The sequence below is a fragment of the Suncus etruscus genome, chromosome 5 (genome assembly GCF_024139225.1).
Source record: "Suncus etruscus isolate mSunEtr1 chromosome 5, mSunEtr1.pri.cur, whole genome shotgun sequence".
Classification (NCBI taxonomy): Eukaryota; Metazoa; Chordata; class Mammalia; order Eulipotyphla; family Soricidae; genus Suncus; species Suncus etruscus.
In genome coordinates, this window is record NC_064852.1 from 109,853,013 (window position 1) to 109,869,554 (window position 16,542).

Below are 16,542 nucleotides of genomic sequence, written 5' to 3' on the forward strand. Positions count from 1 at the left end.
GGAATAGAGGGAAAGAAAGAAGGAAGGAAATAGGGAAGGAAGAAAGGAAGAAGAAAATAAGGAAGAAGTAAGTAAGTAAGGAAGGAACATGATTTTTTTTAAGTCTCTTTGAAACTCAGCAGGGCATTTTTAGGACATCTGTTCTTTTTTTATATTATTAAATATATATTATTATTAATATATTATTACTAATATATATTATTACTAATATATATTATTATTATTATTAAATAATTAAACAACTTGATTACATACATGATTGTGTTTGGGTTTCCATCATGTAAAGAACACCACCCATCACCAGTGCAACATTCCCATCACCAATGTCCCAAATCTCCCTCCTCCCCACCCAACCCCCGCCTGTACTTTAGACAGGCTTTCTATTTCCCTCAGGTTTTTCTTATATTTTTCATAAGTCTCTTAAAAACTGCTGTACATGGTTCATGCTATTTTAGAATAAATTTAACTTGTGTCCATCATATTGAGATTTGAATTCTTGAATCTGTTGGTAATGGATACATTATAGAGTAAGAACTTAATGGGAATATATATTTCCACTGATTTTTTACTCCTAAACTGAATTCCAATAGTATGATTTTCTGTACACACAAAAAAATGTAAGTTAAATTTTTTATTCTTTCAACTTGCAATCAGGAATGAAGTTTCAAGGGTGAACCTCTGGGTGATCTCTAGTGATTTCTGTGATTATGGTGTAATATCTACTAGCATAAATTAACTTCTATCTCATGTTGAACCACTGAATTTTCCTTGGACTACTGATCTTTCCTGCTCTAGAGAGGAACCATTGTCAGGGGGACCTCTCACATCAAACACATTCCAAGTTCACGATGGGTGCCATGGATATATATTTTTAAGTACAGGTGGGGGTGGGGTGGGATGGAGGGAGATTTGGGACATTGGTGGCAGGAATGTTGCACTGGTGAAGGGGGGTGTTCTTTACATGACTGAAACCTAATCACAATCATTTATGTAATCAAGATATTCAAATAAAGAGAAAAAAATTAAAAAAAAAAAGAAAAAAATTTTCTTTTGTTTTTGGGTCACACCCGGCAGCACTCAGGCTCTATGCTTAGAAATTGCTCCTGGCAGGCTTGGGGGATGATATGGGATGCTGGGATTTGAACCACCATTCTTCTACATGCAAGGCAAATGCCCTACCTCCATGCTCTCTCTCTCCGGCCCTGCATATTTGTAACTTTTAATGAAATATATTTGGTGATGCTTTTAAAAATTAAATGAAAAGGTACTAAGTTCAGGTAGGAGAACTTTTCCTATAACTTCACTGTCCAATAAACAAATGCACAGCATGAATGTGAGAACATATAAAATTATTCGAAAAATTTTTTCTGTAAAGTCTGGGTCAAGAAGTTGAAAATCAGAATCACTTTCACTCCCACCAAAGGTTTTTTTTAATGAGAAATCTTTTCTACATAAATACATATATGAATATATACATATAATTGGACATTTGTATTTATAAATGAGACTCAGTATATTATTATATATACATCCATACATATCTCCATATTTGTATTTGTAATGAGAGAATGAGAGAGAGAAGGGAAGGTATATTCTGTGAAAGGAGACAATATTATTGTTTGATGTGGGAGTAAATACTATTATCAGATTGCCATATTTGAAAATCAACTAACAAAGTCATATAGGAATTGATCACTGCCACCAACACATTTAATGACTGGTTAGTAACTGAAAGCTTTCTCTAATAAAATGAGAGTGGTATCTAGTCTCAATAATTCAAATGCAAGGAAAATTAAATGTTTAAAGCAGAATAATTAGAAAATTAAAATGTATCAAAATTGGAAAAATAAAGTAAATTATCTCCATATGAGTTAAGATATCCAAATTAATTTAAAATTTTTCATTGCATCTGACAAATTTACCAAATGGCAAGATTGAAAACCCCAAGCATCAATGTCAGAGTGTTTTATAAACACTAACAATGAGTATTTATTTTGTTGTTTTTGGGCGACACCCGGTGACGCTCAGGGGCCACTCCTGACTATGCACTCAGAAATTGCTCCTGGCTTGGGGGAACCATATGAGATGCTGGAGATAGAACCCAGGTCTGTCCTGGGTCAGCTGCATGCAAGGCAAATGCCCTACTGCTGTGCTATCTATCCATTCCCAACAATGAATATTTTAAAAGAAAAAAATTTGGTTCCTTCCACAGGTTTTTCAAAAATAAAATATTAGGGCTAAATTTAGCTATGGAGAAAAGAACATGTAAGTTGAAAACTATAAGATATTATCAAAAGAACTGGGATAATTGCATAAGTTGAAAGATACTCAGTGTTCATTGATGACAGATGGCAGGCAGTCATACCCAAAGACATTTCAATTTTAGTGCAATCAATATAAAAATACAATATACTTATTACATAAAGAAAAGGGTGTATCCTATAATTCACATGGAATCTTAGTATACCAAACAATAAACACAACCATTAAAATATTAATTATTTGGGGGTCTCCTACTTTAAATTTCAAACACACTCCAAAGCTATAGGACAAAACAATCTGATGCTGGTGAAACAACAGATTCATTCACTGGTTACTGAAACAGACTAGGGATTCCAGTGGCGAACACTCATGAATGTGTTCAAGATACCTTTGAAAAGTTACTTGGGCCACCTACCTCATGTTCCCAGGCACTTCTGTCCTAACCGCCAGAGGGCCTCTTTCACATCCTTGTTCTGAAGACTGTAGATGAGGGGGTTGAGCATGGGGATGACCAGTGTGTAGAACACTGAGACAACCTTGGCTTGCTCCATGGATTCCACAGCTCCTGGCTGGGCATACATGACAAAGGCAGTTCCATAGAAGAGGAACGCGGCTGTCATGTGAGAGCCACAGGTGGAGAAGAGCTTGTGTCTGCCAATCCCTGAGCGCATCCTGAGGATGGTGACAATGATGTAGCCATAGGAGACAAGGATCACAAACATGGTGCCCACGATGATGAGCCCACAGATGCCAAACATCACCAGCTCATTGAGGGCTGTGTTGGAACAGGCAATTTTGAGTAGGGGTGGCACATCACAGAAGAAGTGGTCAATGTGGTGGAGCTGCAGAACGGGAGGCTGAACGTGAAGCTGGTCTGGGTGATGGTGTTGAAGACACCCCCACAGTAGCAGACAAACATCAGACGGGTGCATACAGTGGGGCACATGGTCACGGGGTAGCGGAGGGGACTACAGATGGCCATGAAGCGGTCATAGGCCATCACGGCCAGGAGCAGAACCTCAGTGGTAACAAATAAAGAGAAAAAGAAGAACTGAGCAGCACAGCGGGCAAAGGTGATGATTTTGGTAGAGGAGAAGGTGTTGGCCAGGGTTTGGGGAGCAATGGCAGATGAGTAGCACACGTCCAGAAAAGAGAGGTTACGCAGAAAGAAGTACATGGGGGAGTGCAGGCGGGTGTCCAGCGTGATGACCATGATCATGGTCAGGTTCCCCAGGATGGTCACCATATACAGGCCCAGGAACACAACAAAGAGCAGGGTCTGGATCTCCGGACCTCCCTCGAACCCCACCAGCACAAAGTCTTGCCAAGACCCTGTGGAAAGGTTCCCACGTCTGAAGGCTAGCACGGCTCAGAGCTGGGCAGTGAGGAAGAGGTAGGAGGGAGGAGACGGGGGAGATTATAAGGCCAAGGTTACTTTTCTCCTGGAATACAAGAACCCTTATGTGCCACTGTCCAATGCACCAAGAAGGTTTCATGTACCATCTGTTTGCCTTCCCGATGATTCAGAATGACCTGAAAGGCAGGAGACTGTGATGAAGGAAATTACAAACTCACCTGATAACTCACCTGAGGACAAGGTTGTTGCTCTGTGGTTCAGTGTGTGGAGCCCTCACTGCCTAATTTCAGCCCCCAAATTGACTTCCATGGCGGACTGTTTTCACCAATACCACATGCTGGTATCTCAAATCCTCTGCTCCTTCCACTTTACTCATTTCAGAAATATTGGTTAAGCCCCTGCTGCCTACAGGAAGAAGCCCAGAACAGGCAGAGCAAGAGTTGGGCATGGTATCTTCTGGGTGGTGGGTGTAGAAGTGCCTGTGCCTAGCACACTGATCATCAGTGTCACTGAGCCTTACTCTGATGGCCCTGGTCTGGCTGAGGTCACAGAGGGACAACACAGGGCCATGCATGGTCACTCTCCTCTGGAGATCAACTCCTGAGTGTCTTCTATGTTCTAGAGTCCACTGTCCTCACACGAGGGTCCCCCAACTTTAAGCGCCTTTTTTCCCCCAGAGTCCCACTACCCCTTACACACAAGATCTCCCTCTTGTGTACCAGAACCCACTGCCTCTTACAACATGGTCCTCCAACTCCAACTCCTAAGTGTTTCCTCCTTTATGAGCTCACTGCCTCCTCACAAAGGTTTCCCCAACTCCCATAAGGGGTACCTCACCATTCAGGGTGGGCCCATGAGTGGCTAGAGCAGCAGTGACAGGGCCAGTGCCCTCAGTGGGACTTTGGCTTGTCTATGTTGCTCTGATGAGAGGGCTGGGTCCTCTCCGTCCTCCCTGAGGTCCAGGGTTGCAGGGAGAGGAGTTATGGTGGAGGATGGTGCTGGGCTCCCAGGGAATGTGTCCTGGTCCCTCCTGTCCTGAAGCAGAACAGAAGCTGGTGCCTATCACTGTCACTGTCAGCTAAATGTACATTAGGGCAACTGCACATGAGTCACTCTATAATGAAGCCTCTACCTGTGCAGGTGGGACTTGAGGTCTCCAACGGCCAATTAGATGTAATTGGCATCTGCAGTGTGCTGGGACTTCCTGTTCCCTCGATCCCAATTGTCCTGTGACCAACTTTTCTAAATTCCCTTCCCAAATTTCCCTGATTCCGTGACCAAATTTTCCTTATTCCTTCAGCATCCACTGGGGGTTCCAGCTTGAGAGAAAAAGGCAACAAAAAAACCACCTGGCATAGATGAGCACAGGTGGACATTGTGAAGAGTCTGAATACTGCATAACTATCACATTTCATGGTAGGAAAAAATGGAAGCACATGGCGCTTGCTTAATGGTGGATTGTTAGTGTAAAGTTGGAACACTCTGAACACTTGTAGAATAGCCAACACTTGTTGATAGGAAAATGCCGATTGTGTGTTATCAAGGAAACAGCCAACACTTGTTGACAGGAAAATGCCAATTGTGTGTTATCAAGGAAACAGGTCAAATATTTCTAAAAGAACTGAAGAGATAGCACAGTGTTAGGGTGTTGGCTTTGCATGTGGCAGACCCAGGACTGAGCTGGGTTCGATTCTCAGCATCCTATATGGTCCCCTGAGCCTGCTAGGAGTGATTTCTGATAACATAGCAAGGAGTAACCCCTGGGCGCCACTGGGTGTGGCCCAAAAATAAAAAAAAAATTTTCTAAAAGGATAAAGGAAGAGTGAGAAAGTGAGTGAGAGATAATGAACAACCTCATAACTGTATCTCGTGATAATTCTATTAAATAATTTTTATAAATAAAAAACCAAGTCAAGTCAGCTCTAGACTATGGATCTGGTGGGAACAACTGACACAATGAAAGTATCTCACCTGTTGTCAGGGTTTTGGAGAAGTTCTCTACTGAAGGGGAAAGTTCTCTTTTCTTCTTTTTTTATTGTTTGAAGGGGAAAGTTCTCATGTCACTAACTTCATTCTTGGATTTGGTGAATCGTGCTTATCCTAAATTCTCACAACATGATGTGGCAAAAACAAGGAGTATTTTCTTTTCAACTATCCAGTCTTGTAGAGGACATGGGGACCCAGAGTCAGGCTGTGGAGGCTGAGAGTTTAGAAAGGGCTGCTCTGTGATCCCAGGTACAGATGTGCTCTGAGACATAGGTGTGTTCCCACCTTAGCTTCACAGAATCATAAGGATAGAGAAAGAGGAAGAAAATGAGAAGTGTTGGTATTAGCCAGTTTTCATTTGGCCCTGTCCCTACTCTTGGAGGTGGGTTTTGTTTTCCAATAAAGGATGCTTTGGGGGTCTGCAGGGGAAGCTGCCATCTTGGTTCATTGTTCCATGTGGTGGAGCAGCCTGACTTATGGATGAAGAGTTTGTAGTGTGAGTTCCTAATCTGCTATTCCTTCCCAACCATGTGTGAATTATTTCCCATCTTGCAATTGCTGCCAGACCCACGTCTCTTGTCCTACCCGGATTGGGGGCACTGGAATCCCTCTCCCTCTCTGGGGATTGTGGAACACACTACCCACAATCTCACAGAGGAGGAGTAGAAAGTAGTAGCTCTCTCATTCCCATGGACAGACTAAGTTTGTCCACCATTCCAGGAGATGCTGAGGTACTTACATAGGCAGCAGCAACCAACGAAACAAAGCATCATACCACTTCCTGGAAAAGAAAGAAGATAATTGGTTAAGTATTGGGATGTTGACTTGATCTTTTGTTTGTTTGTTTGTGGGCCACATGTGCTGGTGCTCAGGGGTTACTCCTGGCTCTGTGCTCAGAATCCTCCCCTCCCCCCAGCAGGCTTGGAGGATCATATGAGATGCCAGGGATCGACCCGTGTTCGTCCTGGGTCAGCCACGTGCAAGGCAAATGCCCTACCACTGCTATCACTCTGGCCCCAATAGATTTTTTATTTATTTATTTATTTATTTATTTATTTATTTATTTATTTATTTATTTACAGGGGTAACTCCTGGCTGTCTGCTCAGAAATAGCTCCTGGCAGGCATGGGGGACCATATGGGACACCAGGATTTGAACCAACCACCTTTGGTCCTGGATCGGCTGCTTGCAAGGCAAACACCGCTGTGCTATCTCTCTGGGCCCCAAGATTTTTTTTTTTAATAAACTTACTGGTTATCTCTTCTTCAGACAAATGTGGCTTCATTTACTCACATCATTTTGATGTAATTATTGAATTTTTTTAATTATTAAAATTTTTGATATGAGCGATTTATATATCTTAAACATTAACCCTATCTTTATTATATTATTGTGTGCAAATAATTTTTTTTGTTTTGTTTTTGTGTCACACTCGGCGGCACTCAGAAGTCACTTCTGGCAGGCAACGGGGATCATATGGGATGCCAGGATTCAAACCATCGCCTGTTCGAATCTATACTGCATGCAGGGCAAATGCCCTACTGTTGTGCTATCTCTTCAGCCCACAGATAATTTATATCAGTTGAGTGTATTTTAATTTTGTCCAAGCTTCTTTTGTCATGCAAATTTGAGTTATTTTTATTTGTTAATATTTGTTTCATCTTTGTTTCATCATATAATTGAAAACATATTTGCTGTCCAATTCCTGAAGTGTTCTGCTTATATAATATTCGGTGTATTTTATGAATTCTGGTCTAATTTCAAGGACTTTTATCCAATTTGAATGGAATTTTGTGTATGGTGTGAAATAAAGTTCCACTTTTTCTTCCCTCTCTCCCTCCTGCCCTCCGCCCCTCCCTCTTTCTTTCCCTCTCTCCCTCCCTCCCTCCCTCCCTCTCTCCCTCCCTCTCTCCCTCCCTCCCTCCCTCTCTCCCTCCCTCCCTCCCTCCCTCCCTCCCTCCCTCCCTCCCTCCCTCCTTCCTTCCTTCCTTCCTTCCTTCCTTCCTTCCTTCCTTCCTTCCTTCCTTCCTTCCTTCCTTCCTTCCTTCCTTCCTTCCTTCATTCCTCCCTCCCTCCCTTCCATCCTCCCTCCCTCCCTCCCTTCCTTTTTTTGTCTTTTCCAAGCATCATTTATTGAAGACAGTATCTTTGCTCTGCTTTATGTACTTGACTCTTTTGTCATGAATTAGCTATCAAATATCTGAGGGTTTATAACTATGTTCCCCATTTTAATAAATTGGTCATAGAGTCTGTTCTTATTCATATTTCATGTTGCTTTGATTCCTTTATATAGCATAGTATATTTTAGCTATATAGTGTAGCTATATAGTGTTGTCCAGGACACATTACATAATGCCTCCCAATTTCTTGCTTCTTAGAATGGCTTTGGCTATTTGTGGTGTATTATAATTCCATTAGATCTTACACCAGTGAGTATGGCATATATCAAAAAGACTAGGAACAACCTCTGCTGATAAGAATGTGGTGAAAAGGGAACTATCATTTACTGCTGGTCAGAGTGTTGTCTTGTCCAGCTACTATGAAAAACTGTACAAATATTTCTCAAAGAAAATAAAAGTAAGACTAGAACAAGCTATGCCAAGCTGCCAAATTGACCAGAGAGATCAATCTCTGGGTTGAAAACCCTAAGACCCTCTTTGAAAGGGGACTAGCTGATTTCCCTTCCTTCTAAAAGGAAGACGGAAAGCAGACTCCATACTTGACTTCTCCAATATTAAAAGCCAAGTTTCACAGCTCCTGATATCATCAAATTTCACAGTACTGGAGCACATGGCCACATATATGGTCATTTGGAATTTCCAAATTTTTCAGTACTATCAGTCCTAGAATCGAAGCACATTTGAAGGGAAGGTTGCATCTCAATGAATGAATAACACAGAAGTCTCAACCAGCACCCACCAGCTCAGTAAATCCTCAATGATTTTTAGTAACATCACTGTAAGATACAGCAAACATCACAAATTGACTTTTACTGGCTTATTTTCTGATAATTCTATTTTTAATTTGTTGTAACAAAAAAATGAAACAAATTTATATCTCTAAGGGGTCAGGCTTGTGGGATGGGAGGGAAACTGGTGACAGTTGTAGAGGCAACATCACACTGGTAGTGGGACTGGTATTGGAATAATGAATGCCAGAAAAACTGTAATATAAACAACTTTGTAAATAATAAAGTTTAAATAAAAAATTTAGAAAAAAGTTCTCATATGATCCAGTGACCCCACTTCTTGATATTTATTCTTGGTACAAACAAAAATTTATTAGGATATATCGCCACCTTGGATGGAAAAAATAATATGTCAGTGGGATTTAAGAAAATTTCTTACTTGATCTATTTGTTGGCTTCCAAGTGTTTATATAATGTATTTTTCTGTGCACATGTATAAGTTGTTCATTGTTCTATCAAAAAAGTTAACAGGAAGTTCCATAGCTAGATATTTGGAAAAAATTTTAATAATGTCCAGACTTGTGTGATTCCCATTAGTGCAAAGAAAGTTCTGTATCAGGTTGAGTCAGTATATTTGTCTCAACTTAATTGATTTGATCAAAACAAACCACTTGATTTCTTTGAGAGAGAGAAATTGGGTCACTCAAGTCAAATCTATTCCTATTGGCACCAAGTTCACTATTGGTAATGTCATGAATATGTATTCAAGTTATTTTTAAAACACATGAAATTTCCAGAAATTTTATTGTAATTTAAGTCACTTAGTGGAAATCTCTAGTGGGTTTGAGACCTGGGGCATGGCTGTGTATCTGTGGTTTACAGATGGGAAATGTTCATGTTGGCATATATCAATTTATTGAAAGACAAGCACTTTATTGATAAGATTTTAACATATTAGGCTGTTAGGAAAGACACCTAATTTCTTTGTTTAATGTTCCTTCTCCCTGGGAACAGAAGTCAAGACATGCAGGGTTGCTTTTCTCCCCCAATATTCTTGCTCATTATTGTCCTAGAGATTATGCCTAGCATCCTTCCTTTCCCAGCCTCCACTCAGTCTGTTTTGTTATCACCAAAGGCATTCCTGTGGAATTCCAAGAGTTTTCACATGCCTCAACGCGTCCTCATGAACAAGGTCATTCAGAGATGAGAGGAATTGTTGCCAACAACTGAGTTAAAATAATGTCAAAACTTGTGGTTTGACACAGGAAGTCATACCATTACCTCCTTCATCACCATCAAAGTGCTATTGTCTTTACATTACTTCTAGTTATTTTGGATAAGCTCACTCTGGATATCTTATTAAAAACGAACTTAAAAGAAGCCAAGTTGAGATATAACTCTTTTCTGTATATGTTCTACTGTCCAAAAAAGTGGTAGACAAGTGTTTGGAGAGTAGAGCCATGAGCAAGCACTGAGTATTGCAGGATGTAGCAAATTTTATTTTTTAAGTCTTGAAGTTGTTATTGCAAAAGTCAATTATTATTATTATTATTATTATTATTATTATTATTATTATTATTATTGGTTCTTTTTTGGGCCACAACCAGGTGGCGCTCAGGAATTACTCCTGGCTCAGGGGATCATATGGGATGCTGGGAATTAAACCTGTGTTCATCCTGGGTCAGCCGTGTGCAAGGCAAACACCCTACTGCTGTGTTACCACTCTTACTCCAATGATTATTATGTTTTTTGTAGAGACTTAAGATAAAAAAGTTTATTTGTGAATTAAATTTTTTAAAAACTCTTATATTTACACATATTTTTCTTTTACTTTTTATTGGGAGGCTTGGAATTGAAACCAGGGGCTTTATGAGCAAGTCACATCTCTGGCTACATTTTTTTGTTTATTGCTGAAAATACTGTAGTTTAAATGATAACACTCCTATCATTCTGGTTTATTTTTTTTATACTTACACCCTTCAATTTTACCACATCTGCAGTTCCCCACATCAATTTTTTGACATTTAGAAACCTGAAAGTTGTTTATTTTTATTTTTTATTTAAATACCGTGGTTACAAATTTGTTCATAATACAGTTTTATTTCCAAAGATTAAGTTGTTCATGATTTAGTTACAGTCATACAATGTACAACAACCTTCACCAATGCACATTTTTTTGCCACCAATGTCCCCCGTTTCTCACTCTCCCTGATGCCTTCTCTCTTTCCTGTCTCAGGCATACATTTTTCTTCTCTCTGTATCTCTCTTTCTCGTTCTTTCCTTCTCTTGCTTCCTTTTTTTCCTCCCATTTAGACACTTTGATTTGCTGTATAGTACACATTTCCTGCCACCAATGTCCCCAATTTTCCACCCACCTATCCTTCCCCGCTTGCCTCTAGGGAAGGACTTTTACTTCAAAAAGAGACAGTTTAAACTAAAAAAGAAAGGGTGGAGGTAAATTGTAAGTGAAACCTATTAACAAACTTTTTCTTGATGAAAGTTGAATCATGTTGCTAGAATGATTCATTGTCATCATTTCTACAAAATCTTTTTTTTTTTTTTTTTGGTTTTTGGGCCACACCCGTTTGACGCTCAGGGGTTACTCCTGAGCTATGCACCCAGAAATCGCCCCTGGCTTGGGGGGACCATATGGGATGCCAGGGGATCGAACCACGGTCCGGTCCGTCCTACTCTAGCGCTTGCAAGGCAGACACCTTACCTCTAGCGCCACCTTCCCGGCCCCATAAATCTTTTTAATGAAAAGTAACCTTTCCCTCATGGGATATATGTGAGTACATGCATATTAAATAAAGTATATTAGTATAAGCATATAGATCAACATACATCTATAGTACATATATGTTAAAAGACAATAGACAGTTACAGAGTCAGAGGACAGGTGTCTTCTAGGGAGAGGGAAAGAATTATTATTGACTAGTATGCAAGTAACTACTACTTTTAGTATAACAATGTTTTAAGTTGTTATACTGTAAAGTAAGTCAATATAAAATTCTACAGGTTGAAGAAAAATGCAAAACTTATATTTCAATCAAAAATTAAAATATTTTCATAATACTGAAATTCAAAATGTAGGAGTAGAGAGAAAAAGCTTGCCTTAATAATATTGATAATAATATTGATAATAATATGCACAGCTTCCACACTTCTTAAGGTAAATGACATAAAACTTTATCTTGAAAGAAGTGAAAAACATATTTTCCCCTACACATTCCTGATGGGAGTTGTCTGTCTCTTTCTCATGCAATGCAATGTTCCCCCCTCAACCTCCCCTCTGTGTTAACTACCTGCTTGTCTTTTATCTACTGAGTTACAGGTGCTGATCCATTTGCTGGCTCCCCATGGTTTTACAGACCCTGCATTAATTGTGCTGAAGACATCTTGGAGACTTAATGTCTGGATCCCGCTCACTTGGAGACTTGAAGTCTGGACCCTACTCACACCTACCCCCAAAACCTCCAGATTTCCCCATATCAAAGCCCATTCCTGTTTCCTCTGTAAAAATAACACAGCCCACCTGAAAACTGTATAAAAACCCCTTGATTTCAGACTTTGGAGTTCGCAACCTCTGCTCTGCTCTGAGCACGTTTCGAACCTCTGATCGATCAGATTAAACTTGGAACTTGCCTGCAATTTGCTGAGCACGTGCCTTTTTCACTATTCTGTGCTGGGCAACTGGGGGGTCGGGTCGTCCGGATTTTTCATTTTTGGCGAGCCACCAGGAGACCCTTACACACCCCACCCGAGCCGGACGAGTGAACAAGGTCTGCTTGGTGAGTTCCCTGGGATCCCTTCTCCCTCCTCCTCCCCTTAGCTCACTCTCTAGTTCCCCGTGTGCTTTGCTCTGGGTTTATCTGTGGGAAGCGCTATTGCAAACAGACCTGATAATCGACTAAGGGGCTTAGTCGTGGAAGTGTGTGACTTTGGAATCCCAGACTGAGGTTCCCACTCGATGCGTATACCGAGTGGCAAAGGAGTTGACGAACTCCAACGCAAAGTCACATCCCTGGCCGCGCGCACCAGGGTGCCTAGGAGGCGATTTAAAGCAACGGGGAAGACGTTCCCTGGTTGCAGGAAGGAGGTCTGTCTGTGTAAAGGTTTGTCTGCGTCGTAGGTTTGCTTTCTGTCGCTATTATTGAATTTGAAACTGTTGTTGGAATATTGGCTTGCGATTTGAGTTGAATATCTGGCAATTCTGATATCGTCATTGTGTTTCTCTATTGTGAGTCCCTTGGGGCTCGTCCTTTGATTGTTGAGCCGAAAAACTTTCTGTTTAAGATCTCTCACTAACTGTATCTAAACTAACGCTACTGAGTCCGACCGCAAAAGTCCCCCGGAGCCAGGTACCCCGTCTTCTCCATAAAAGACGTGGTCCGATAGATAAATCCTGGTGAAGAATAAAGGGTCTCAGTCAAGTCTCTCCAGATAGACTTGCCCTCCAGCAAGACAAACTGAGCTCCGGTTAGGAACACATTGGTTTAAGCAATACACTTCTCCCTCAAGTGGTCGGACATTCTCTTTTTCTATGTCTTCTGTGACTAGTTCTTTCTGTCCTCTTACTTGTAACTGGACTAATCCAGCCTCATATTCTGGTACACTCATCCCAGTTTGTTGTTTTCTCTCTACGGAACACCCTACCCTTGTTTTCGTGTTCCAAATCGGACTCTGTATTGTGTTTTTTTTTATTCCTTGTTGGTTGTTACACTGTTAGGTGTGGAAAGAGGGCTTGATATATTGCTGTGTGAAAGAGAGGCTTGGTAACAGCTGTTTGTGCATAAGGCTGGTGAGACCAGGCAGCAATGGGACAGGTACAATCCACACCACTTGCTCTTACACTAGAGCACTGGAAAGAAGTTAATAAAAGGGCAAAAAAAACAGTCTTGGGTTATAAAGAAGAGAAAATGGCAGGCATTTTGCTCTTCTGAATGGCCCTCCTTTGGTGTAGGGTGGCCTAAGGAAGGCTCTTTTCATTTGCCATCGGTACGGAAAGTAAAAAGCGTTATCTACCGCGCCAAACCCGAGGGACACCCAGAACAGGAGTCCTATATTCTTGTTTGGGAAGATTTGTGTGAAAGCCCCCCGGAATGGATGCGCCCCTTTCTGTTTCCAACAGCTCCCGACAGCCTGGTCGCCTTGCCGCCTGACCCTGAGCGCTCTTCCTTACCCCCACCTACTAACCATAGCATTCTTCCCGTAAGAACCCAAGAAGGAGGCGCCCCGGAGGAGATAACGAAGCCAGCCCCTCCCGGCTCACCTCTATGCCCACCACAGTTCCCCAACATTTATCCAGATACAACTGATCTTCTTCTTTTCGAGCCCCCCCCTTACAGGCCCACAGAACGGAGATTCGCCCAGCCTGCATCCACACAACGGGAGGCACCTGTCTCCCCTGCGTCTCCCTCAACTTGCGAAAGTTCAGAGAAGCAGGGAGCAGGTCAGGGGGCGTGGCCGCTTCCCGGGTCTGCAGAGCGGGGAGCGTCTGCCCAACCTGCGTCTCCCTCAACTTGTGAAAGTTCGGAGAAGGGAAGGGCAAACGGGGGGGCGTGGTGGGTCACCCCAGCGCCTGCCTCGATCTGCGGGAATGCAGGAAGTGCAGACCAGGGGACGCTGCGGCTCACCGCAGCGCCTGCATTTGGGAGAGGGGAACCATCCACACTGTCAGCTCCCACTGCCCCTCCCCAACCACCACCACCACTATTAACCAAGGGGCATGACCGGGCCCCTTGCCTGCCTTCTGTTTTAACAACAGACGGACAGGAATCATACTATCCACCCTCCCCCCCTGACTCAGAGGGAGGGGATGGACGCACAGGACCAGCTGCAGGGACCCGGAGCCAGCTAAGAGGACAAAGCTCTGCCCCTCTTGCAGCATCTATAATGCCACTAAGACCAGTGGTCCCCAACGTTCCTTTGCCCGATGGGCATGGTGGAAATATGCCTACCTTACAGTACTGGCCTTTTCCCTCCTCTGATTTGTACAATTGGAAGCTAAATCATCCTTCTTTTTCAGAGGACCCTACTAAATTAATCAACCTTTTTGACTCCCTAATGAACACTCATCAACCAACCTGGGATGATTGCCAACAACTGATAAAAACCCTCTTTACTACTGAGGAACAAAATAGAATCCTGGCCGCAGCACGGAAAAATGTGATTGGGAATGGTGGTTTAATCACCGACAGGCCTGATGAAATAGATGACATCTTTCCTTTGCGCAGACCTGACTGGGACCCCAACGCTCCTGGAGGTAGGGAACATCTGTCCACTTATCGCCAGACACTCATGAGAGGTCTCCGGGAAGCTGCTAGGAAACCCACAAATTTAGCCAAGGTAAAAGAAATAATACAAGGGCCAGAGGAGCCACCAGCTGTCTTCCTAGAAAGACTAATGGAGGCATATAGGCGATATACCCCATTTGACCCTGCTTCTGAGGTCCATCAGGCATCAGTAATCATGGCTTTTGTAGGACAGTCAGCAACAGATATTAGAAGGAAGTTACAGCGGCTAGAAAACATACAAGGCAAAAATTTGCAGGATGTGTTAAAAGAGGCAGAAAAGATATATGAGAAAAGAGAAACAAAAGAAGAGAGAGAAGAAAGGTTAGAAAAGGAAGCCATAGAATGGGCCGAAAAGGAAGTTTATAACCTAATGCCAAACTGGCCCAAGCACCCCTCCCTTCAAGCTAGGGTGCTAAATGAGGATCTGGATTCAAATATACACGAGATTCTAAAGTACACTCACAAGCTCTTAAATCAAACCAACCCAAGCTTAGCGGCTGACTGCTGGCTATGCATGAAAATGAGTAACGATTGGCCATTAGCAATACCTGTGCCTAAACCAAATATAAGTAGCTTTTCAAACTGCACCTATACCAAGCCCTTTAAGGTAATCCCTCAGGAATTTGACTCCTCCACTTGCTATGTTAGAAATTACTCACTAACCATAGATTTAGGGCAAGTACCAACAACAAGGTGCTCTAACATCTCCGAAGTCTCGTTGGACTTGGGATGCCTCCCCCCAGGACAGGTCTGGGTCTGTGGAGGAAATTTGGCTTATCCAGTGTTACCCAGAAATAGCACAGGCATTTGTGCACCTGCCTTCCTGCTACCCAACATTGATGTTCTCCCAGGAACTGAACCAGTCCCTCTTCCCAGCATAGACCTCCTGGGAGGACACCGAACTCGAACTCGTAGGGCTGTAGTATTACTACCCCTGCTGGCTGCGTTAGGTGTGGTCGGAGGATTAGGAATGGGAGCTGCAGGGTTAGGAGTTTCATTGGACCGGTATAATAAGTTATCTGATCGACTGGCCTCAGACATCCGGCAGGTTTACAAGTCTATCCAGGACCTACAAGACCAGCATGACTCACTCGCCCGGGTGGTCCTGCAAAATCGGAGGGGACTAGACTTAATCCTAGCCGAGAAAGGAGGATTGTGTGTAGCTTTACAAGAAGAATGTTGCTTTTATGTTAATAAATCCGGAATAGTACGAGACAGAATAAAGAAACACCAGGAAGAATTAGCAAAGCGAAGGGAGGAACTCTATGATCAACCGTTATGGTCTCTATGGGGAGGAATCCTCCCCTACCTCCTGCCTCTACTTGGTCCACTGCTAAGTGTACTCTTAATAGTTGCAGTAGGACCCTGTATCGTAAACAGAGTTGTAACTTTTATCCGCACTCAAGTGGGGGAAGTTAAGCTAATGGTGCTAAGACAGCAATATCAGGAAGTACCCACAAAACTCTGAGTAACCACTTGCTGCACCTTGAACTTAACCCCTGAAACCAACTCCGCCCCACCTCAGCAGGAAGTAGTTACAGAAGAGACGTCTGCCCAAAATCCCTTCAATGTTCTTGGCTAGCAGTGGTTACTTCGGTTACTTCTGTGTTAATTCTAAGAATAGAATTATTAACAAGAAGGAGTGGGAAATGAAAGAAGTGAAAAACATATTTTCCCCTACACATTCCTGATGGGAGTTGTCTGTCTCTTTCTCATGCAATGCAATGTTCCCC

At 42.4% G+C, this 16,542-nt stretch overlaps 1 protein-coding gene across 1 annotated transcript in view; it reads right to left on the bottom strand.

The window, feature by feature from the left end:
• Positions 1-2,678: 2,678 nt before the first annotated feature.
• Positions 2,679-16,542, bottom strand: part of LOC126008658 (olfactory receptor 12-like) — a 37,757-nt gene continuing 23,893 nt past the window's right edge. The window contains 2 exon segments of the mRNA XM_049772897.1: positions 2,679-3,100; positions 3,103-3,621. Of these exon segments, the coding sequence (XP_049628854.1) occupies positions 2,679-3,100; positions 3,103-3,621 (941 nt within the window).